The following is a 23779-nucleotide window of genomic DNA, read 5'->3' as shown; positions in this document are numbered from 1 at the left end:
TTTTATTATTATTTAAAGTTTAAATAAATTTGAAATTGTTTATTATGAAACAGATTGATGTATTGCTTGTGTTCATTGAAAAATACATGACCAGAGGCCTTTGAAAAAATAATTGCATATTAAATCGCAATTGCTTTATTGAGGGAAAAAAAATCGCAATTAGATTATTTTCCAAAATCGTTCAGCCCTAATTTCCAAAAACACTCACTACTTCTCGGCCCATCATATGATTATGAATCAGTTACTGAGAATTAAGATCTACCTATAATCTTTGAATGTGTGCTGGGATTTAGCCCCTGAGAAAACCTATAGAGGGAGAACATGCAAATGCTGCTTTTGCAAATTATCTTCTCACAGCTAAGCTACTTCTGATTTTTTTTATTTTGTTATTAACCTTGAATCCAATCCTAATTTCTCTTTATTTTTCCTTCAGAAAATTCTTCAACTTCTGCCTGAGAAAATCTACAACCGTTGGCAGTTTCATAGCATAGGTATGTGCATCATACTTGGACCAATATGAGTTATATTATACAATGCTAACTTCTTTTTCCACATTCGCCTTTTTTTCATTCAGTATCTATGACTGAGAAGAACAAAAATGTCTCCATAGCAATGACTAATACCCGCCTTCACAAGGAGAAGCTAATTAGTCTTTGGAGGGAATGTAAATGAAATATGCTAATAAGCTCTTAATTTGAAATTCAAATAAGTAATTGAATTAGGTTTGCATGATTTGGATCCATTACAAAAAAAGAAAAAAAATGTTTGCAAGAGGTGATAACCCCAATTAAAACAGTCCATCCTTAGATCATGGCAGCAGGTTAACTTTCTCTCAGGGCTCGCACTTTTAAATATCAATTTCTGGGATAACGCCTCAGATATTTTAACAGTTTGTCTCTTGCTGGACAGAATATCCTTGAATCTGCTGGTTAGCATCTCCCAAACCCGAGTTAATTTTTTCTTTCCGCTCGTTTGTTCATATGCAGTGCTAGTCTTCAGATACTCCAGCAGGTTAACATTTACATATATACATTTCTTTTATTTATTTTCTTAACATCCAGTGCAGTAAATTATTTAATCAAGTGCCTAGGTCCTGTAGTTATTGAATTTGGTCAGAAATTACATTTATTCGTTTTGACTTTTGATAGAGTATTTAACCAACATTTCTTTTAGCTCATTGAGATGGCAAGAGGAAAAGTGCTTTTGCATTTTGTAATCCTGTGACCTTGAATTCTTAACCGAACTTCTAATCCTTTGTGTAAGCAGATAAAGTCCGACGAGCATTCAAACCCACATCAGCTTTGCCTTACATAAACATTTTTATAGCTAAACCTTAAAGACCTTTTAGTAAGATTGAATATGTTAACCAAGATGTAACTCCTCCTGTTGTGCTGTGTGACCTTTATTCAAGCACAGTTACGTTTTTTGCCATAATTCTTTGTTTAACCAAGGGAAAAATAAATCATGCAGATTATGTCGCCCATAAAACTGTTGCATCTTTTGCCCTGTAAAGGGCTTATTCTGGCCAAAGAGCACACACTTTCCCACTTGAGGCATTCAGCAATCAGAGCAATGTCTCATTTGATTATAGTAGAAACAGATTGCCTTCCTGAATTCATGCCACTGCCAGCTGATGCTATCTTGCGTCAGGAAAATCCATCCACTAGTTTGACAACTGGTGATTTGGTGACAAAGTCTTCATTACGTTAAATATTGTGATCACCAATTATTTTAACTGTCCTTGTCCTTTTCTTCCAGGTTCTATTCTTAAAAAGCTTCTACACACTGGAAATTCATTTAAAGTAAGTGAAACATAATGCAGTCAAACTTGGCTTGCTTTAAGTTGAAAAAAATCAAAATGAGTGCATGTAGTTTTTTTTCTAAATGGATTTTTAAAGTGGTAAAAGAAGCCCCCTCTGTGCATCCATTAACACACCTTTGTCTTCCTGTGTAGATCCGCTGTGAGGGTATCCGTCTCTTCCTGCTGTGGCTGCAGGCCTTGAGAGACAACTGTGCTGAGGAGCAGTTTCTTATCTTTGCCTGCCTGGTGCCAGGATTCCCCGCTGTTCCCTCCTCTCGAGGGCCATGCACCCTCGACACCATCATCTACAACCCCTTCTCCACCCCCGCAGATGGTGAGGCAAGGCACAGCCGTTAGAAATTGCTTGTGTGACTGTACATGAATGTGCTGCCAGCACCAGAGTGAGTTGCTTTCTGACTCGAGGAAAAACCCACACTCAACTTAGATGTGCTGTGTATGTGTGTTGACCTGAGCAGCCAAGGTGGTGCCTGAGGAGATCACCCCACTGGTTCCAGCTGTGGTTGGAGAAAAGGCAGCAGACGACCTGACGTGTTACGTCCTGGAAACGCTGCTCAAGTACATGGTCATTCAGGTGAGGTTAACTGCCTTGCTTTCACATCAGCTGTTATGTATGTATTATAATTGTATATTTGTATTATTATTATTTATCTTATTTAATTTTTTTCTAGTGTAATGTGTGCACTTGTATTTAATCCTTAATTAATTAACAGTCTTTTACTTAAAGCTGCAGTTCGTAGAATCGTTCTTTCTTTCTTTCTTTCGTCTTTATTCTTTTTACATGTAATATTTCTTGAGCCTCTGTATCACAAGTATTGTCTGCTGGGATAAATAAAGTATTTCTGATTCTGATGAAACCAATGGCTTGTTGTTCATGTTACAAAGTGTTATCCAAAGGCAGCTATACATTACAAAATCAAATATATAGAGTCTTTGCCAGAGAATAAATTAGTTTAAGAAACTGAAACACAAGAACAAGTTAAAAGTTACTTCAAATCAGGGAAGGCTCTCTGATCAAAGTGTGTTTTAAGAAGTGATTTAAATATTGTCACAGAGTCGTTCATTCTCTCTAACTTGTAGTAGATTTATGTTTGTTTGTAGTTTATTAAAATAACTTATACTTACATTTTTTAACCTGTTACCTTCCAGCCACCGAAGGCGATCCTAAAACTAAGGCTGCTGTCACACTGGGATAGTCCCGGACTCGAGCCGAATGATTAGAAAACATTGGATAAATTCATCACCTTGATTTGGCTCTGTTTGCATTCACAGCGCACTTTGAATTGCTCCAAAATGACAGGAAAGCTGCTAGTTACTGATGCACTATAATTTGGATTGTACAGCTTCACCAGTAATTTTGAAAAGTTTTAGTCACCCTGCATTTTAGATCTTATTTTATTTTATTGACTATTATTACATCATTGTTTTTGTCAACAGCACTTTTTCTGCTGACTAAAACTACACTATCAAGTAATACTTAATGTCTGTTTCCAAAACAACCTTGTAAGTCTTTGTGCTGTTCATCTCACCAGGCATCCAGTTTAGAGTGGAAGCAAAAGGAGAACCAGGATACGGGCTTCAGGTTTCTCTTCAGCCTTTTCAAGAAGTACTACCTACCACATCTGTTTCCCTCCTTCACCAAGCTCACGAACCTCTACAAGCCTTTGTTAGGTATGCTCACACTGAGGACAGACAATGCATTGCTCACAGTTATTCTCATTAAATGTACATCAAATAAAGAATTGTCAAAAAAAAAAATGTTGAAGTGTCATTTCCATTTACCTACAAAAAAACAAAATATACCTGGGACTAATTTCTTGTCCCGGCCTCCTCCTTCCTCTCTCCTTTCTGCCTGGGTCAGACCTCCCCCACCACCGACCCAAACCACTGTATGTGCCAGTGACGCGGAACAACGAGAGCACCTTCTGCACCAGGGACCAGTACCTTGCACCTCGTGTGGCCTTCATCACATGGCTGGTCACTTTCTTCCTGGAGAAGAAATATATCAGCACTGCAGCGCAGAGTGCCAAGAATGGTACGGAGGTCATTCCCAAACTCATCCAGGTGAGGTTTCATTTTCATCCATGTTACGAAGAATAAAATCACTGATGAAGATGACTTTTTACACCAACATTGTGTGTGTTTTATACCTGTGTGTGCTATTTTGGTAAGAATCGGATATTATTTGATTCCAAAACAGTTTATATTACTTCAAGAATAAAAAAGCAAAAAAAAATTTCATTTCTGTCCTGATAATGTGATGCGATGCATCATATTTAGACAGCTAATTTGCATTGAGTCTCTGGTGTCCAGTTATTGATTTTTGCGGCGGCGTCACTGAAGCATGTTATTAATCATTTAATTTCTGTGATGTCAGACTGTCACTGCAGGCGGTAACAGCCAGGAGAAGGACAAGAGTTCTGATGGGGACACAAATACACCAGCAGGGGAGCCAGAGAAGAGCCACTTCAACAGCAGCACTCTGTCCGCCCGCCGGCCCAGCGATTCTAGTGTGTGTAGCATCGAAGAAGAGCACCGTCAAGTCTACGACATGGTGCAGGCCATTTTACTGGCAACCAGGGATAACGTTAACTTTGTCAACGAAGTCTTCCATCAGGTACAGTGGGATTGGCAACTATTTTTGTATTTTTATTTAGTGCTTGAGCAAGTACTAAACCAGAGATGGGCAAATTTTATCACAGCAGGGGCCACAAGTATGCAATTGTCTGATCCGAGAGCCACATTATCAATATCATTATTTAGAATAATGATCAATCTAAGCATTAATGCAGGAAAGAACAAGGGGTGTGTGTGTGTGTGTGTGTTTGTTGTCATTTTGTATATTTTTGTAGTCATTGTGTATATTTCGTTCTCATTTTGCATGTCGTTGATTCGGAGTCATTTGTTTATTTTTTTTATCACTTTGTGTGTTTTTGTTCTCATTTTGTACAATTTTCTGTCATTTTGAGCATTTTTTGTCATTCTTGGTTTTTGGAGTCATTTTGTGTAATTTGTTGTCCTTTAGTGTCTTTTTCGTGTCCTCTGTAATTTCTTTGATTTTTTGGAGTCATTTTGTGTAAATTTGTTGTTTAATGTTTTTTATTTTATTTTTTTAAATTATCTTCATTTTGTACCTTTTGTTGTCCTTTGGTATATTTTTCTTGCCCTTTTGTGTGTTTCTTGGTGTAATTTTGTGTATATTTGTTGTTTAATGTTTTTTTTTAATTTATTAGTATTATTCATTTTGTGCCTGTACTCTGGGGGCTGCACATAATGATCCAGAGCTGTCAGTTGCCATGTCTGTCCTAAACAATACTGGCACGACACTACAGTACTTTGTGCTATGGCGCCCTCTGCTGGTTGATTAAGGCTGAACAGATCAGGAAAAATGTTGATATTAGAAGCTTATTTCTCTCTGCAGGCTTTCTTGCTGCCATCCTGTGAAGCATTGGCAACTGGGAAGGTCATCAAAGTCTACAGGAAATGGATCTTGCTGGAGAAACCGGCCTTCATGACGGAGCCAGACACACCTGCACAGGAGGATGAAGTGGATAACAGCTCTGAACAGAGAATAAACTCAGAGATAATCAGCATGCACGCACAAGTAACTTTTTCACACTGTCAAATTAGACCCTTTTTGAATAGATTGATAGCATCTGTAAAGTTGAAATTATATGATTTTTTTTGTTGTCTTTGAGTGTGTTCTGTTTTCTAATTGACTAATTTCCTATTCTGCTAGATGCTGGAGAGTCACGGTCACAAACGGTCGTCGAGTTGGGGGAGGACGTACTCCTTCAGCAGTGCCATCAATCGGGGTTTTCTCACTGAGGAGCAGAATAGGGATATTAAGGCTGGCATCCAGCCCACACTACAGGTCCGCCTCCACCTTAATGTTCACATGCAACAATAAGGCTGAATTTCATAATGTATTTATTGTATATCATTCTTTTCTGGTTTTGCCTTTACATCCATTTGTAGGTGTTCCTGACCAACTCATCTAATGTATTCCTGTTGGAACCATGCCAGGATGTACCAAAACTCTTAGATAATCAGGTGGAAGTCTGCAAAGGTGTTCTTAGCATCTACAGGCATATGATCATGGAGCACACTATGAATACACAAACTTGGTCAGCACAATGTTTTATAGCATTTCTTTGATGTGGTTAAAACGTATTATTATGATTCTTTGTTTTTAATTTGGATGCACTCTGCTGTCTTTGCAGGGAGCAGCTACTGCAGGTACTACTGAGAATCACTGAGGCTGTGATGAAAAGACCACTGGAAAACCAAAGAAAAGACAGCTTTGCTGAAAGTTTAGCATCTATATTATTCAGGGTACGTCGTCATAACCTACAGCTTTTTTTTAAAGTCTGTGTGTTATTTTTTAATCTTTATTTAACCAGGAGACTCTCATTGAGAGTAATTTATTTTTCAAGAGGCTCCTGGAAGTGTTTAGGTTTAGGTCAGTGGCTATCAACCTTTTTTGGGTTGTCAAAAATGTCTGGCGACCCCAGAAACATTTATTTTTTCTACAATTAGTTTTTGATCATGTTTATTAAAGTGTTTCACAAAATGCGATGCTTAAGATATTTTTATACTGAATTTTATTTGCGAAAGTATAGAATACAGTTGTCTGATATTTATTGTGTAAGTGAGGTGTTTTTTTGAAAGATAATAATATTTTTAGAAATGCAATTTCAATCAGTAGTTTTTATTTTATTTTATTATTTTATTACCAAATGCTAGACATTTCAGACGACCCAGTTTATACTCACTCAGATCTGATCCACTTCATAACCTGTCCTGACCAGGTTAGGTGTTCAGCTTAACTTTAAAATGATGAATAATTAAAATCCATAATCCAGACCAAACACAACACTGTTGTTACAGAAAAGGCAGGAATGAAAGAACCCAGGCAGGAAGCTGCTGACACTGTTAATGCGTAAAAGCTTGAGATTATTATATGATATTAATCCATTGGATGATAAACAGACAGTGCTCTGATCAGTTTCACATGTGTTTCTATTTAGGTAGACCTCTTTTTATCACACACACACACTGGGATGAGAGCACATTTCATCAGCTGACTGTAGATCAGTCCATCATATGTAAATCTGTATATTTCCTAAAGGATGTTATTAGTAAATTAAAGGATTGCATTTATCCATTTTCTAAGAGAACTGATTGGTCAGGAGGTGGGGCTTTGGCGCTCGCATTCGATTCCAGCCAGAACTGAAACCTGGTCCCGACCAGGTTAGCCGTTCAGCCTAAATTACCATGGTGATTTAGCTCCGTAAGACGTTAGCGAGCTTCATAAGACAGCACACACTGATTAAATCCCCGAAGTTAGCACGATAAGGGGTAATCTAGCGTCGTAGTGTACGTAGTATACTGTGTTAATGTCAATGTTTGATTTTAATCAGTTTGTGGTGTGGACGTTACTCTACTATTCAATCTGTCCATGTAAATGTACGTGTTCCTTTCTCCTTCTACATCCAGACTATCATTGTGGCATGGGTACGAGCCAACCTGTGCGTCTTCATCTCCCGGGAGTTGTGGGAAGAGCTGCTGGAAGTGCTGTCCTCTCTTACCTGCTGGGAGGAGCTGGTGACGGAATGGGCCAGCATCATGGACTCACTAACTGTTGTGCTGGCACGCACCGTTTACGGCCTGGACATGGCCAACCTCCCACTGGAAAAACTCAGCGAACAGAAGGAGAAGAAGCAGAGAGGACGTGGTGAGGGGGAAGACTGAATTTAACTTTATATTAAATATTAACTTTAGGGGATTTTACATTTTTTTTTTTTCCTTTTTTGTAGCCAATGCTGGTCACTTGTCCAATTACTACTATAAATGCAGATTATGCTCCTTTAGCCTCTTCTATTGAATGAAAAGAATTGAAAATATAGATTTTGAACAAATAGAATCCAAAATGTACCTAACATGTTCAATCCACATAAGAAAACCGGCTACTGTTCCAAACAATCAGTTAAAAAGAAAAGAATTATACTATGGTTTTCCAGCTAAAGTACAAAGACGAGTACTCAGGTTTGTGTGTACTCACCAATACCAAGTACGGATACAAGGACCTGATTTTGCTTTCTTTTGTTTCAGTTTTATTCTCACACTCTCTAACCTTTAGTGTTTCCACACTGCCGACACTGTTTTATTTATTTTTTTGTTTTTTTTTACACAACTAATCTGCCTAATTGATCAATCAAATCTAATTTGTTGAGGATACAATTATATATATATTTTTTTTACAAGTACAAGAACACACCTCAGTATCACGCCCAATACCTGGTGTTAGTATAGTCGCACCCCTAGTCATTTCCAGTGCTGGTAATTTAGCGGCAGTGTTATAAATACGGGTTGAATTTGTTTCTTCAGCACTGTATATCACTTATTGTAGCCAGAACAATAGTGATCTTTTAATTGTATGTTAAGTTGAGGTTTTGTTTGTTCAGCCAAGGTTTTTCAGGAAATTTTTATCTCCCGAAATTATTACATGGAATTCAAGTGAAACTTCAAAGGAACCATCAAAGACGATCAGCAGAAGTGACGAAGACTGGCAGTTGACAGTCGAAACATGTCGGGAGATAAACATTTCCTGAAAAACCTTGTCTGATTAAACGTAACCTCAACTTAACATACTTTTAAAAGAAGACAATTAATATTGCTGGAACTAATAAAAGAAACAAGTTTCCATTCAAAAAAACAAAACAAAATGATAAAAACATAATCATCATTGGGTAATATACTACAGTATATGTACATGTATTGTAAATCAATACCCCTTTTACCACTTTTTTTTTTTCATTCTCTCTGTCCTAAAGTTATAATGTAAATATATAACACCTAAAGGTGTGAAGTGATTATAAAATTATAACAGGCTAGTCAATGCTTTCTTTCTGTTGTTTCTCATCATCAGCCGTTATGCAGGATCCTCAGAAATCAGCTGCGGTTGCTCGATCTTTCTCACTGAGTTGGAGGAACCAGGCAGAGCAGGGTGGGCCTGGAGCACAGGAGCCCATGAGAATCCGCTCAGCGACCACGTCGGGGGCGCCTGGTGTGGAGAAGGCTCGCAACAATGTCCGACAGAAGGCTTCGGGTGAGTACCTAGGATGGGAGCTAGCCGTTGTTGCTATTGGCGTTTGTTGCTATAGGTGTTAATGGTCATTCTATCAAAGCCGACAAATGTTAAACCGAAAGGTACGGCTTCTACTTCTTTTTCTATGAGGTTTTCATCTCTGACTGTGTGAGACACACAAACTGATAAGCCTCTGAAGCACAGCTTTAGACCAAAGGTCTTTATTACACATATTTATTGAGTGTAAAAGACCGCAGACAGCTCTGTGTGCACACCGGCCCAGGTGGCCTTGAAAGACACGACACCAAAAGACAAAAGAGCCAGCAGATGGCTCCTATTGTCCACGATGCATGTCACTGTCTAACGTCAACACGTTCCCATGTCAGCTGGAACGTAGGCGGAGAACAAAATCCCCTCCGACAGCATGTCAAAGGCTGGATTTGGGTGTTATCTGATTGGAAAGTGGCAGGCTAATTACAAGTTGAGCTGGGAGGCAGCAGATTGGGAGTAGCTTGTCTTAATTTGGTCTAGACAGGATCTTAATGAGGGGGATAAAGGATGAAGATGATCAGTTTTTGTTTGCTGACCTTCCACCTTCACAGATACACTGACACTCTGATACGATGAGCTTGTTCAAAAGAGAGCAGATGTTTTAGTGTATGATGGATGGAGTTTTACACATTTCTGCCTCCATTTACATACACCAGGAGTGCAGAGGAAGCCTAAATCCTTAATAGACATTGTAACTAACCTCAAGATTCTTGTAAACCTAACTTTTTCTGTAACATTCAACAATTTTCTTTAATTACTTTGAGGACTGAGATGATAAAGACAATCACAGCATTAAGTGGAGTGCACTATTTACAAGGCGATTCATAACTTCCTGAATATTTAAGTCATTTATCATTCAAAGGTTCACAAAACAATCAAAATGCAGATAGTCTTTATAATTAATTAGCAATCCTTCATGCAGAAAACATATTTAACTCCTCTGAATGTTTTGCAATCTTTTCCTTTCAGCACACATTATTATTGTAAGCAGCAGATACCTGGCCTTTTACACTGATAAATAATTGCACACAAATGTAATTTATGTGAGTTGGAATTGTTTACAGTAGCTTTCACAGGAGCTCAGTTCAAAGTTCAATCAGGTGGAAAATTGTAAATAAAAAAAAGAAAGAAATTAACACCTTGGTTTTTTGTTGGTTCACTTCCACTCCACATCGTCTAAATTGGACCAATCCACTGCCAGGGCAACAAGGTTTTAGCTAAATGATGTCATATTAACAGTTATAGCACATTTCCCATCACATTACGGCACACCGTCCTGAACACATCCCTATGTCGAGAAATAGATTATTCCCGCACTGAGACGAATGTAATGTTACGACAAAAAAAGAAAAAGAATGGTTTGATGCTCCTGCTATAGATGGAGATATTACACATTTTGTCAATTGAAATATTTTGGACTCAATAATTTCTTTTAAAATTGTTTAGCGCTCTTCATAATCTTTTTTTTTTTTTAATATTCTAATTTCTAATGTTACCCTAATAAAGGTCCTCTGACCAAAAGCTTGGCAATTATTTATTTTTTTACTTGCATTGATCCAAGTGTGCAGATCTCTTTTTTACACAAATATGTTTTAAGCTCTGGCAGATTTAAGTCGTGAGTATGGTGATTCTACTTCTGCTATTCTAATTTAAACACACTTTATTTTTAGTGCTGCCTCATGAAGCTTTATCAACAAGTAGTAGCATAATATTATTTTTATTTTTCTATTGTCTTTTGTATGTACATAAATGTGGACATTAAGAGGTTCCCTTCCTTTTCTTTTGCCTAATTGGATTTCTCACACATTGATCTTCAAAGGCCTCACAACCCCCTTCCTCAAGAGAAGGCCCACACATCAATTACACAGTGGTTTTTGATAGTTTCTTTAAGAGTGTAATTAATGCTCATTAATATGCATACAGGGGAAGCAGCAGCGGGCTGCAGTGGAGGCGATGTATTTCTCTCTCACTGAAAGGCATAATTAAAGTGTGCTGAAAGCAGTGAATAAAGTCTCTTTGAGATTAGCCCTCAAGTGCAATTCAGACACAATGGCATTGCCCTGCACAGAAGACTGTCAAAACTTTAGCTGCACTCAAACATGCAAATACATTCAAATATTGTCCTGAGCTCAGGCCTTGATTACAATGGACACGTCATATTATTAAAACCTGTTACTTATTGGATTACAGAGATGCAGACGACTCTGTTTCTCAATCTTTGGCATGAGTGACACTAAGATCATTTTTCAACTGTTAAAAAAATGTATATTGTGCCATAAAAAAACAACATTGTACCTATCGTATAAAACAGTGTCAAATGGGGTACCCCTCGAGGTACGTGACTGCACTACAGGGGGTACTTGAGCGAGAGAGAGATGAAAGCATTAGAAATATGGGTTTATAATGTTTATTTTTAGTTAAAAATTATAATAATATTAAAAATTACCAGCAACTCACAAAATGACATCAAAAACACAAAATAAGTTGATATATAATAATGAATAATAAAAAGAACGGACGGACAACAACAACAAAATACATAAAATGACACCAAAAACACACACACTAAGAGAGACAAATACTTGACAGCAATGCACAAAATGACAACAAAGACACACTAAATGAGAGAAAAATACACAAGATCACTACAAAATACAGAAAAATAACAGAGAAACATACAAAGCGACACAAGAAACAACCAAACGACACCAAAAACACACATGCACTGAGAGAGTCATTTAAAATAATACCAACAACACACAAAAACGACAACAAAAACACACAAAATAAGTGAACAATTTACTGAATAATGAAAAAAACAGACAAACAACACAGAAACACACAAAACGACAACAAAAACACACAAAATAATGATGGAATTATCTTGATTAGAAGATGAACTGAAAATGCAGTTCCCACATTAGGAAGGAGATGACCAGAAATGATAAACACTTTCGAAATAAATCTATTCAGGAAGCACTAAATATTGATTCATTCCACTTATTTACAAAATTACATTCTTCAAAATGTGTGTTATCACTCATTATTATATTCTATAGTTGTTTTTTCATAGTATTTTGAGTAAAATGTGGTAGTCAGACAAAGGGGGTACTTGCATTCAAAAGTGTTTTTACTTTACCCAAAAAAGTTTGAGAACCACTAATATAAAGACGAAATTAAAAAAAAGATTTATTATTAAAATAAAATTAAAATTAAGCTTGCATGGAGATGAGAAGAAAAACTCCCTTTTTACAGAAGATTTAGACTTGGTGTTTGCAGACATAAATATTGGAAATATTTAAAATTCACAGAATTACTAGTTTTTCAGCATTTTGACTGATTTTTAAAGACCCACAGAATATTTTGTACTGTGACAATAACTGAAACCTGACACCAGATTCTTTTATTTTTTTTATTTATTTATTCAGTTCATTTCCGACATGGTTGCAATCACAGAAATTCACTTTGACATTCAGAGCAGAAATCACATTGTCCGTTCTTTTTTTTTTTTTTTTTTTTTTTTTTTGTCTTTTTGCATGCCGGAAAGGGCGACGGAAAAAAGCATTCTGAAAGGTTAAAGTCTCTATTTTCGTCAGAAAAAAATGTTTGTAGCTTGTTTAGTTCGAGTTTTAGTATATCACTGTAGCAAAACCATTATAAAGTGTTTTTTTTATCATACCCTTTAATGCACTTTAGCTTTTTTTGCAATGCATATTTTGTTTTATTTGAAGGGATAATATAAATGAAAATCATTGTTGTGTTTTTTGAGAAGCAAAGCCTACTGGAATAAAAAAATGTCATTATATTCACTAAACATTTACTTTCTTTAAAAAACTTCTTTAAATAGCTCTAGGCTATTTATGCACTATTAAAAAAATTAGTGAAAAAATTAACAACCGCATTCGACGTTCGGCCAAGCGTTTTTATTTTATTCGGCTTTGAATTGGGCCTCAAATTTTCATTTCGGTACATCCCTAGTAACTTCCTCTTCCTCCCGACACGCAGAGATAACCTGTTTGGCTCGGTTAGTTAATGGTTTTATCTCACCATCGCAACATTATCAATAATCCACTCAGGTCCACACATTTTCTGTGTTGGTATGTGGTGCTGTGAGCTGCTGGATCATTCACAATATCACTCCGTAGCGCCATAATCTCACTTGTTCCTGCTTCTCCCTCGTTAGCTAATGGAAGCATCAGTAGCTTATTTCACGTCTAAAGGTGCGCTGCTGCCATCTTCAGGGCACCAGGTGGTCACTACTTCATTCTACAGCTTAGATATTCATGAGGGACCTCCGCCAGGGTGTATTCTAGTAATCTCCGTGAATTATCCCGTCAATGGCACTCAGTGAGTTTAGTCACATATGTAAATAAAGCCATTTCTCTGACTGTTTCCTTTTTAATTGGAGAAATCAAATCAAAGCAAATGCCTTTGCTGCTGTTATTCAATATTTTCTTTTTTGCATCTTTTTTCCTCCCTTTCTTTTCTTTTCTCTTCTTCTTTCTCTCTCCCTGATGGAAGCTAAGCGAAGCCAGTCCATCAGCAACTGTGTTCACCTGTACGAGGCTTTGCCCGCTACTAAAAGTGTTCCAATGCTGCTCCACACTGTGAGCTCTTTCTTGCCTGGTATCTCTTCCGGTAACTCTGCTTGCTCTCACAGACTCTCAGGTAAAGTGTGTTCTGAGAGCTGCATGCATTGGTGTGTGTCTGTGTGTGTTGCGTTTGTCCTGCGTATTCCCTCATTTGTTCAAGTGCTTCCCACTTGGAGTATTTATTGTGACACAGCTTTGTATTAATAAGGTTATGGTCTGGTTTGCAGAACATTAACACAAAGCCTTACAAATATTTGCACCATCACTACTTGTCTGCATGTTTTTCTCTGTGTTCTCTTTGCATGTAAACTGACTCCTTAAAATCCTAAGAACCGCCACCAGTTTACGTCCATTACCAGATTTCTTTTGTACCCATTGTGACGCTTCATGAACTTCTGTCTTTGTTCTACCTGTCAGATGTGGAGGAGTGTCAGCTGTCTGAATGTGGAGCAGAAGAGGAGCTTGGAGGCAGAGAAAGCCCTCTGCCACGTAGCAGCAGCACCTCAGACATCACCCAACAGCTGTCTGATACCATACCAGGTACACCAACACGTAATTACAATGTTGTCAATACCTTTTCATCTCTTTTATTGCAATGCTTGTAAAACAATTCTAAATAAAAAAAATATTTTCAAGTAACACAAGCCAAAATATTCATTCATTAATGTTTATTTGTAATTTATTCATTGAAATAAAAATAATCACAGTGTTTTATCCAAGTAAGTTTAAGAAATTATATTTTTGTTTTCAATTTTCTCGTTTATGTTTAAAAAAAAATATATACATTTGTATCAGCATTCATTCATCCAATAAAATAATAAAAAATAGAAAGAGTTGTTAAGACAATTAAAAAAATATATTAAATATAAGTTTGTTTTTTTTTTTACTATATAATATGAATATTAAAATATGTATATTTAAAAAATAATAATCCATGTGCACCCTACAATACAGTTTGGTGTTGCTACCAGCTTAGTTTTTTTAGGCCAGGCTACCAGACTCAAAACACTCACTTTGTTTTTGTTCTTGTTGTATAATCTACGGATGTGTACGCATTGATGCTCTGAGCCCGATTTTTGATTTTGGGGCCCCAAAAGATAAAAAAAAAAAATGAAAAAGATAGTCGATTTGTCATTTATTTGCGAGTCAAATATTAAGACGGTTGGTGATACAGAATCCTTTCACATACTACTCCGTGTGTGCCACGAGGGTGCTCGTTTTACTCGGTGGAACCAAGTAATTTGACTGAATTCTCGGGAACATGTTACGTGCTATTTGACACTGAGACGTTCCGCGGGCCCGGCCATAGTTCATTTGAACTTGTTAAGGTTAGTGTTAGTTACCAACCCTGATCACTCAGGCTACTTGGACACAACCCCAATAGGTTGACATTTAAATGTAGATTCAACACACAAATGTTGATTATCACATTCACACACATAAACTGCCTTTGTTGCATTTGACATGTGCGTTGTCTACAGGTGTGATGCATTTTATCCTTTTAAAATCCAACTGATAGATGTCATTTATGCATGTTATTTACCTTTCAGCCCAGAAGAGGGAGTCCTCGCCCACTTCCTGTGGTTCAGATGGCAGGACATCTGAGGGCAGGACAGAGAGCAGTGAGCCACCAGTGGTAAGAGGCTTCATTGGATTCCAGAGCCAAAGCAAAGAACCCAGAATTGTTTTGAAAAGCTTTCCCTCTTATATCATTGTTCAGATCTACATTAGACAGAGCAGCAGTCCTGCTGAGACGGATCAACATGCCGAAGGACACATAAACCTCCAAAGGCCTAAACTCAGAGAGAAAAGTTTGTTTGTCTTTTATTCTGAAATGATAATTCCATTCATGTAGTTTTATTATCTGCCTCATGTAAAATAAAGAAATACAGTAAATCAAATTTGTCAGAATTATCCCCCCCTTTTATGCATTTTTTTTAACCATACCAAGGTGAGAGTGTCAGTAGTGAGACATCCAACGGCTACCTCAATGAAGCTGAAATCACCTGGGCGGCTTTTGATGAAGAGGCTGATACTCAATCCACACAGTCAGCCCATATTGATGTGACAGCAGACCCCCACAGCCAGGGGAGTCTGCTACTCAGCCACAACGAGGCTCTGGCAGGTACTGAAACACCAATGAATTTTGATGGGCTACATGTTGAGTTCATTAGGGGATTGCTTTATAAAACTCAACTGTTTTATAAAACTGATTCTCAGCTTGTGTTTTTTTTCCTCATTTTGTTTTTGTTCTGGACTTCACTACATTTGTGTGAATCAAATTTGTGTTTGTGAGAAAATATGGACAGTTTATTTCAGCATGTGCCTCCTCCATCATTGTGTTCTGTTCAAACTCAGTCCCAACCATTCTGTGACATAAACTCTTACATTGTGATCACGGTCTCCCCCTGCTCCGCTCCTTATCCCTGTCCGCTTGTTGTTTTTAGGTCCTGAGTGTGCCTTTCCTCCCCATTCTGCACCCCCGTCCTACCACCAACACTACTACCACCACCAAAACCACTACCAATACCCCCAGAATCCCCCAGCATCACCAGCCCTGCTGGTCCACCCCCTGGACGACAACATGCATCAGTCTGTCTTACACATGCCACATCACATGGGTACTGTTGCTCATGCATTAAGACTACCAGTTTATAATAGTTTGAATCACCATGTTCAACATTTCCTCCTTTTCTTTAATGTTTTCAGTAGGGGTGGTGAAAATAATTGATAATTGTTTTACAATATTTTTCTTCAAATTGTAATGCAAACCAGGTGAGTCCTCCTAATTTAGATATTTCAATTACACTGTACAATACTGAAGGTACTGTGATGTGTTACTCAAAACAAGTCAATAATTCAGCAGCTGACTGATGTTAAATAAAAGATCAATAATCGAAAATCAGTTTGCAATTGAATCGAAACTTCAATAATTAAAATCTAATTGGGAAATATGGCTGATTAACCACCCCTACCTAGTTTTCAGACGTGCGTATCCACTATGTTACAGTTGTTTCCATTTGATATTCATTCATGTTCATTTCAACTTATCACTGTGTGAACTGTTTTATTGATACATTTGGATAGTATTGGATCACTACCATAAATGTGTCATTTCCCAGCCTTCATTTCCTTTTATGTTTCTTACTCTGCTGCCCACTAGGTGACGCTGTCGTTTCACAATTCATCTATGATGGTACTACATACACAGCATACCTCTTTTTCAAACATGTTTCATTTGTAAATGTTTCAAGTAAAATGAGTATGTCATGTTTGGCTGTGAAAATTAATATAAACTCTACTGATTTGTCAGCAGCTGTTGACATTAAGGATTTAATAATTTTTTTGCAATCATGTCAGATTTTACCCTACAAGGCTTCAAACTTCTGAATCTGTAATTTGGAGTTTATTGAAATCAAAATGAATGTATTAAAGATTTATGAAAATGAATGAAAATTGCAACCAAAAAAAGGGATAATTCATCCTGTATGATTTATAATTTCTATGATTTTTGTATTTAAGGAATCTTAACACCATGATAAAGTATTAAATGATGTAAAAAGAAGTTAATGTTTACTGATCAACCATAGCGTTCACCCCCTGCTGAGATTTAGTAGGACTTTTCCCCTGGCCCACACATAACCGTAATGCACTGTGTTTATAAACTTTCCATCACAACTAACAATAACTTTTTTGCCATTTTGAGCTCATACAGCTTGTTGACTACAAGCTACAAAAAAACATTTATTGGGCTGAGAAACCTAAACCTTCCTAAACACTCTCTGTTGACATGCAGATAGCAGTGAGTATCTGGCTGATGATGTCAGTATCATTGCTGGTGGCACTCTGACTGGTTGGCATCCTGACTCCGCCTTTGTCTTGTGGAGAAGGATTTTGGGAATCCTTGGAGACGTCAACAGCATCCGCTGTCCCAAAATCCACGCCAAGGTCTTCACATACCTTTATGAGCTGTGGCACAAGCTGGCAAAGGTATGAAAAATAGATCCTCAAATATTTGTCTTAAGTATGTTTTGACAATATAATTAGATATGTATTTAGACTGTTTTCAGTTTTTTCATATTTGCTGACAGACATTAATAAGTTTTGTTCCATGTATTTGCAGATCAGGGACAATCTCGGGGTCAGTGTGGACAACCAGTCCTCTCCTCCCCAACCTGCCTTCATCCCTCCCCTTCGAATGCTCGCATCCTGGCTCTTCAGGGTAAGAACAGCAGAGGCGTACTGGCAATCCAAGCCCTGGTTATATTTTTACTGCTCACATAATCAGTTATTGAAGTAATTGTGGATAATTCTTTCAAAGTAATTATTATGAAATATATTTTAGACATATATCAAGGTTCTCCTATTATATAGAAATAGAGAATCGTATAACTTGCTCCTATATCCTTTGTGTCGATTAGTTGGTTACATTATATTATCCCTTTAGTCAACTTTTATCACAACGAGGGCCACAAAAATGTGGTTGTCTAGTCTGAGGGCCACAATATCAAAATTCTTGTCCTCATTTAGATGAATGACCAATCTGAACATTAATACTGGAAAGAACAAAGCAAAAACACTGCAACCAAAACAAATGACACAACAAACACACAAAGTTACAAAACACACACACACACACACACAGATATAGTTGGATATATATGCAAATATGTCATCTACAACATAAGTCAAGGAATCGAAGGGGCGGAATATATAAACATCTTTCATTTTGTGTGTTTTTGATGCTGTTTTGTGTGAATTTTTTTAAGCCTTTTTGGTCTGTTTTTCTGTCATTGTGTCTTTGAGTCATTTTTGTTTTGAATGGAGATATAGACTCACTTCGGTGTCTCTGCCCACCCTCCACAGGCAACCATGCTGCCGGCAGAGTACAAAGTAGGCAAGCTGCAGGCCTACAAGCTGATCTGTGAGATGATGACCCGGCACCAGGACGTGCTCCCCAACAGTGACTTTTTAGTGCACCTTTACTACATCATGCACAGGGGCTTCACCAGTGATGATCAGGTACGACCAGCAGGTGGCTCTAATAGGAAGAATGTCTGCTCCTATTTTTTCAATCCACTAGGTGGCACACAAGTCAATCTCAAGCACAGTTGCCCAACATTTTTTTAGTTTTTAAGTGAAATATGGTATGACTGTTATTTTATTTTGCTTGGGTGTATTCATAATGACTGTGCAGGCTAAAACATTTTGGGAATTATCTGGAGACGGGTTAGTGTGAGGACTGCAGTGTGCAGATGTATTGTGACCCTTTAACCACACCCTTTCTCCTATTAAACCTGGAATCCTGAGGCTCCCTCTTCTTGCGACTCAATTGCAATAGATGAAATCGGCGCTAAAGTAAAGAACAAAAAAGTTGGTCAGTGTGTGCAATAATAAGCCTTTGATAAGTATCTGACCTCCTGGCTGGATTTCTGTTGCACCCTGGCAGCCTGACAAGCTTATTTGAATGTTTTCCATGTTGTTAAATAATGTTTGGAGCTCCTGCTGCGGATATGTGATTAATTAAGGACTGACGTCTGTCGTGCTCCGTTAGACATGTTGGCCTGGGGGGGGGGCTGAGTCCCACAGTAGACCGGACAGCCCGCCCACCCATGTATAGAGCAAATGTGTTGAAGGGAGTAGAGGAGGTGGAGCTTGGGGAACGAAGAGTAGTCCCCCCCCCCATCATAGTTCCCCACTAAGGGACTGGGCAGCATTCTCCTGCTTTTGTTGTTGCTCTGAATTATGCGTGTTGGGGGGGTGGAGTGGGGCTGGCCACTGAAGCATGCTCAAATTGGCCGGAGAAAAGAGTCCTCACGCCACACAATAGAGGACAGCCGCACGCCTGCTTATCATAAGAAAGTGGATTTTAGTCTCCCCTTCCTTTCTGCCTGCACCCCAACGACCCTGTTACAAGAGAGGAATAAAAATATTGTTTGGTATTTTTAGTCACTACAAAAACGACCTGTTCAATCAAGGTAGACTTTTGTTGTTTTTTTTTTTTTTGTTTTTTCAACAACTTGTTCATCAATATAACTAAACTGACCTTTAACAGCTGTCACCTGTAAACAAGAATGGGGAACCCCAGAGTTAAAATCTACTAAGCTTCCAGGCAAAATGACAGTTCTCTTTGGAGGGAATCTCCTTCCAACTGACAGCGTACCAAGGTCAGAGCTATTGTCCTGATTGTGTCACTCCGGTCACTGGTCTCACAAAGGCATGGTCGTCCCACAAAGGCAGTAATCTATCTAATAACTGCTCAATCTGTGCCTTTTTAATTCCTGCAAGTACAGTTTTGCATGAATCCTCTGTGTTTCGTAGGAGTAAAGATGCATCGAGTATCATTTTTTTTTATATTAATGAAAACCCCTTGTTGTAAATATCGTAATTTTTTTTCCTAATCTTTACCTCATCTGCCACCTTTTGTTCACAAACTCCAGATTAAAATGTAAACTCTGACCTTGAGGTCATCGACGTGGTTGCTAGTTAAAGAAACGCTCTAGCTGCTGGTTATTCACGTGATTTCCACAGTTTGATTTCATGAATTTTAACAGGAATTTACTGTCTCCGCATTAAAGTGTAAAATGTCCGTGAATGTGTCCACTGCTGTTGTGTGTGGTGGTATAGCACAGGAGTGTAAACCCCGCCACCCCAGGGACTAGCAGGTGGAAAGCGTGTGCTTTCCTGGACATGACAAAAAGCCTGAGGTGCCTCCATTCAGAAGTACCTTAATGCACCTTTTGTTGATGTGGGGACCATGCCTTCTGCCACAATGTTATCCACAATTCTCAATTCACAATTATACACACACACACACACACACACACACACACAGCTTAAACCAAGTCCCCTCTACTTAAACACACAATTGAAAGCATTTTGCATTCTGCATTTGTAGCTTCCTCTTAAATGCTTGTTTCAGGCAATCAGAAAACAGTTTGTTGCCTACTAATTACCTCTGACTGCACCACACGTTATACTTCAGAGGTCAATTACCAGCAAAACGAGGGTAAAATGGGCCCTCAATCTGAAAGCTCTTCCTACCAATTTTCTACAAGCAGTGCCGGTGTTGGTTTGTCCTCCCCTCTGTGTTTATTCCATTCACCTTTTGTTCACCTGCATTCCCTGTTTACCAAAGCTTTGGGTGATTAATGTCACGCAGAGATAGCCGGTACAGTGTGTTGGTGTGTGCCTGCGTGTTTGTTAAGCTGCCAGAAAACAGGCTGCTGTTTGAACTGTCCGATTTACACAAGTTTATGGCCAGGAGGGCAGGTGTTTCCAGGCTGGACCTTGCCTTTGTACACAGAAATGTGCATGCAGGTCTCAGATAGGAGAGGGGCCAGTCTTTCTGTCTTTCAGTAATGTTTGAATGCCTCCGTATGCTTTTCTAAACCAATCAGATAAGAATCTATGGTCTGTCAGTGAAGAGTAACTACCTTAATTCTTAGCTGCAGTTTAAATTAAGCAGCTCTATCCAACTTCCTGCATTAAGTATCACACATGTCAGTGATCATAGAGCACCCATCTGCCACCAACCTGAGCAAAAACAATACCTTGGCAGGCTTTAATTACAGGTTTACATGTCTGTGTCCTTTGTCTCCTTCATATCCACTATGAACTATCCATCTGCTGACTGTTTCGTTTCCCACACTCTTGTTTTTTTTATTATTTGGTCTTTCCTTTAGTAGAACTAATGGAGGCTGCACTCTCCTCGGCATGTTTAAAATATCCTACCTGTTGAAGTGCAAAGCTATCTCCTTTTGACATTTCTCACCCAGTTGCCCATTTATAAAAACATCTCCAATACATCTTTACTCCATCAGCCCCAACAAGACACTACACTCACTCAGTTCACAGAATATAACCCCTATTTTATAAGTTTTCTTATCATTTGTGTGTTACATTAGTTTTGTTAGTTGTTTTTTTTTCAACTTTAACATTATTGTTGGTCTTTTTTTAACCACTGTGTGTCACCAGGATGTTTTGAACACCCTCATGCACTCCTGCTCTCCTCGATTCTTCCTCCTCAGCCTTCCCGGGTTCACCATGCTCATCGGAGATTTTATTACAGCCGCCGCAAGCGTTCTTACCTCAATCCACCCGGAGGTAAAAAAAGAAGAAAAAAAACATGCACGAGCCTATTTTTCTTCTTCCTTAAAGGGCAGCTTTTCTCCTGATAAAGAATCTCCAAAATTATTTGTGAAATTTTTTCTCTACGAAACAGAATTATAATTAAAAAAAAAGGTTATATTATACATCTCAAAATTAACAACCAATTGGACAAACTTAAAATTATTTAGACATGTTTAAAAAAATAAGTTAGAGTACAATTATTCTTTAGGATAATTTTTCTTTTTTATTTCATGATTAAAGTTCCAATCAATTTCATCATAGTTTTAACAATACATTTGTAGAGGATAAGTGTTGTTGATTTAGGTTATTATTTGACAGAAATCACAGTTTTGTACATCTTGAATAAAGATCCCATTAATCCACTGAATCCCTCCATTTTTTCCTTGAATCAGTGGGTTGTTTATCTGTCGGTTTAAAGGATGAATTGTGTTTGGTTTTTAATCCAGACTCCAAGGGTGGAGGCTCAAACAGTCCTTGGCTCCCTCGTGTGTTTCCCCAACCTTTACCGTCAGATTCCTGTGCTGCGGCACACGCCAGGCTCCGATGACATCAACGTAGGAAATGAGGACATCAAGGTAAACTCAAAGATGTGTTATAGCGGAAATCCTGTTATGCTATTAACGACTGAAGTCCTCACAGCATGAATAATGTCGTTGACACATCCGTAAGAGGAAGTGATTTTTCTGTTTTTGTCAAATGTGAACTTCCTGCATCAAAAGGTCTGATTATTGACATTTATATTGCTGATCGTTAAACAATTTTTATTTTTTAATTATTTACTTATTTGCAGGATTATCTGGTCAGCATCCTGCTTGATTCGGCCACAAAGGAACACTCTGAAGGGGCGAGGTATGTTATTGATGTAACTGGTCACACAAATCACCTGCCTGAGCAGTTAGTTGTTTGTCTGCGAGAAGAAAACTTGGCCCAACCCAAGGAGAACCTGTAAACTCCACACATAAAAAGTGGGACATTAATCATCCAGGCCAGAGGTGGCGTCCTCAAATGTCATGTATTGCAATTCTTTAATCTCAGTGTGTTTAGTTATTGTACTAGTTGCTCACAAACAACTAATTTGTTGAATTGTGTAAAACAGGCAGCTGTCACCACAGTCATGCAGTTGACTATTTATTTTCCACATCAATACTATGGATTTTCTTGTATGTCATTAAAGAATTTATAGAAATTCCCCAAAAATCCCAAAATGTTTGTAGCTGAAGACCCAAAAAAAAAACCCCTAAATTTTAATCTCTTAAATTGTTTTTAATTTTAATCACAGTAGTTCTCACAAAGACAATCTGACCCCTTTAGTTCTCAAAGGGTTCAGACATCATTTTTATCTTTATTTGTTAATGAGTTCCTCTTGAATATGGAAGAGTTATTTTATTTAAAGTTCCTCATGAGTTGCTAAAATCCTCTTTTAAGGCCTGGCTTAAGTTTTTCACTAGAAGTGAAAGATGAAACATTCTGGAATACCTTATTGGCATTTTTATTTCTTATTCAAATCCATTAAATCTGTGCTTTTCAAGTCCTTAACTGTGTTTGACTTTCTAAGTATGAATTCCTTGCCTTTGTCATTCAGGTGCATTGCTGTGTGCAGTTTGGGGCTCTGGGTGTGTGAGGAGCTAATGCAGAAGAACATTCACCATAAAGTCAAAGAGGCCATCAATGTTTTGGCTGTAACACTTAAGGTTAGTGAGCCGCTGATTTTTGTTACTCAATAATAACGCATTGCTTAGAAATTATTTGCTAAACTATGTGTGCACTTCATTTTCCTAAATGCAGGGCCATTTTTTTTAAAAGCCCCTAACATCATGAAAGGTTTTCATTCCTTCAGCACAAAACTCAGTCTAAGAGAAATTACCAGCCACACTCCCTTTTAAAGAATAGTGCTGGAAGCCCTTTTGGTTTCACCACGCGAGCCTTGCAGCACTTTATCTCAAAAAAAAAAATGATGGTTGATTGCATAAAAAATAGCCTGAACAATTTCAGCATAGTAACAGGAGAAAAAAGTGTGGGGATAAAACATGTCCAGCAAGGTGACTCACAGGTGCATTTTGGAAGAGCCCACTTTCCTCTCTGAGTGAGGAGATA

General features: G+C 38.0%; 1 protein-coding gene across 8 annotated transcripts in view; it reads left to right on the top strand.

The window, feature by feature from the left end:
• Window positions 1–23779, top strand: part of ralgapa2 (Ral GTPase activating protein catalytic subunit alpha 2) — a 103974-nt gene that overhangs the window by 24759 nt on the left and 55436 nt on the right. For 5 of the 8 annotated variants that reach the window (XM_028439078.1, XM_028439074.1, XM_028439072.1 and 2 more), the window contains exons 4-30: window positions 434–491; window positions 1759–1802; window positions 1955–2135; window positions 2278–2393; window positions 3352–3490; window positions 3681–3883; window positions 4197–4436; window positions 5241–5423; window positions 5559–5693; window positions 5798–5946; window positions 6043–6154; window positions 7319–7556; window positions 8751–8930; window positions 13482–13628; window positions 13970–14092; window positions 15103–15188; window positions 15273–15363; window positions 15504–15677; window positions 16000–16173; window positions 16716–16748; window positions 17349–17542; window positions 17676–17774; window positions 18419–18574; window positions 21530–21658; window positions 22132–22260; window positions 22476–22534; window positions 23268–23376. In XM_028439078.1, coding sequence (XP_028294879.1) covers window positions 434–491; window positions 1759–1802; window positions 1955–2135; window positions 2278–2393; window positions 3352–3490; window positions 3681–3883; window positions 4197–4436; window positions 5241–5423; window positions 5559–5693; window positions 5798–5946; window positions 6043–6154; window positions 7319–7556; window positions 8751–8930; window positions 13482–13628; window positions 13970–14092; window positions 15103–15188; window positions 15273–15363; window positions 15504–15677; window positions 16000–16173; window positions 16716–16748; window positions 17349–17542; window positions 17676–17774; window positions 18419–18574; window positions 21530–21658; window positions 22132–22260; window positions 22476–22534; window positions 23268–23376 — 3681 coding nt within the window. The remainder of the gene's footprint in view (window positions 1–433; window positions 492–1758; window positions 1803–1954; window positions 2136–2277; window positions 2394–3351; window positions 3491–3680; window positions 3884–4196; window positions 4437–5240; window positions 5424–5558; window positions 5694–5797; window positions 5947–6042; window positions 6155–7318; window positions 7557–8750; window positions 8931–13481; window positions 13629–13969; window positions 14093–15102; window positions 15189–15272; window positions 15364–15503; window positions 15678–15999; window positions 16174–16715; window positions 16749–17348; window positions 17543–17675; window positions 17775–18418; window positions 18575–21529; window positions 21659–22131; window positions 22261–22475; window positions 22535–23267; window positions 23377–23779) is intronic. The other 3 variants (XM_028439075.1, XM_028439073.1, XM_028439076.1) reach the window with 2 other exon arrangements.

This window comes from Gouania willdenowi, chromosome 22 (assembly GCF_900634775.1).
Source record: "Gouania willdenowi chromosome 22, fGouWil2.1, whole genome shotgun sequence".
Taxonomy (NCBI): domain Eukaryota; kingdom Metazoa; phylum Chordata; class Actinopteri; order Blenniiformes; family Gobiesocidae; genus Gouania; species Gouania willdenowi.
The sequence above is the reverse complement of the archived record's forward strand: the minus strand, read 5'-3'. Positions and strand labels throughout refer to the sequence as shown.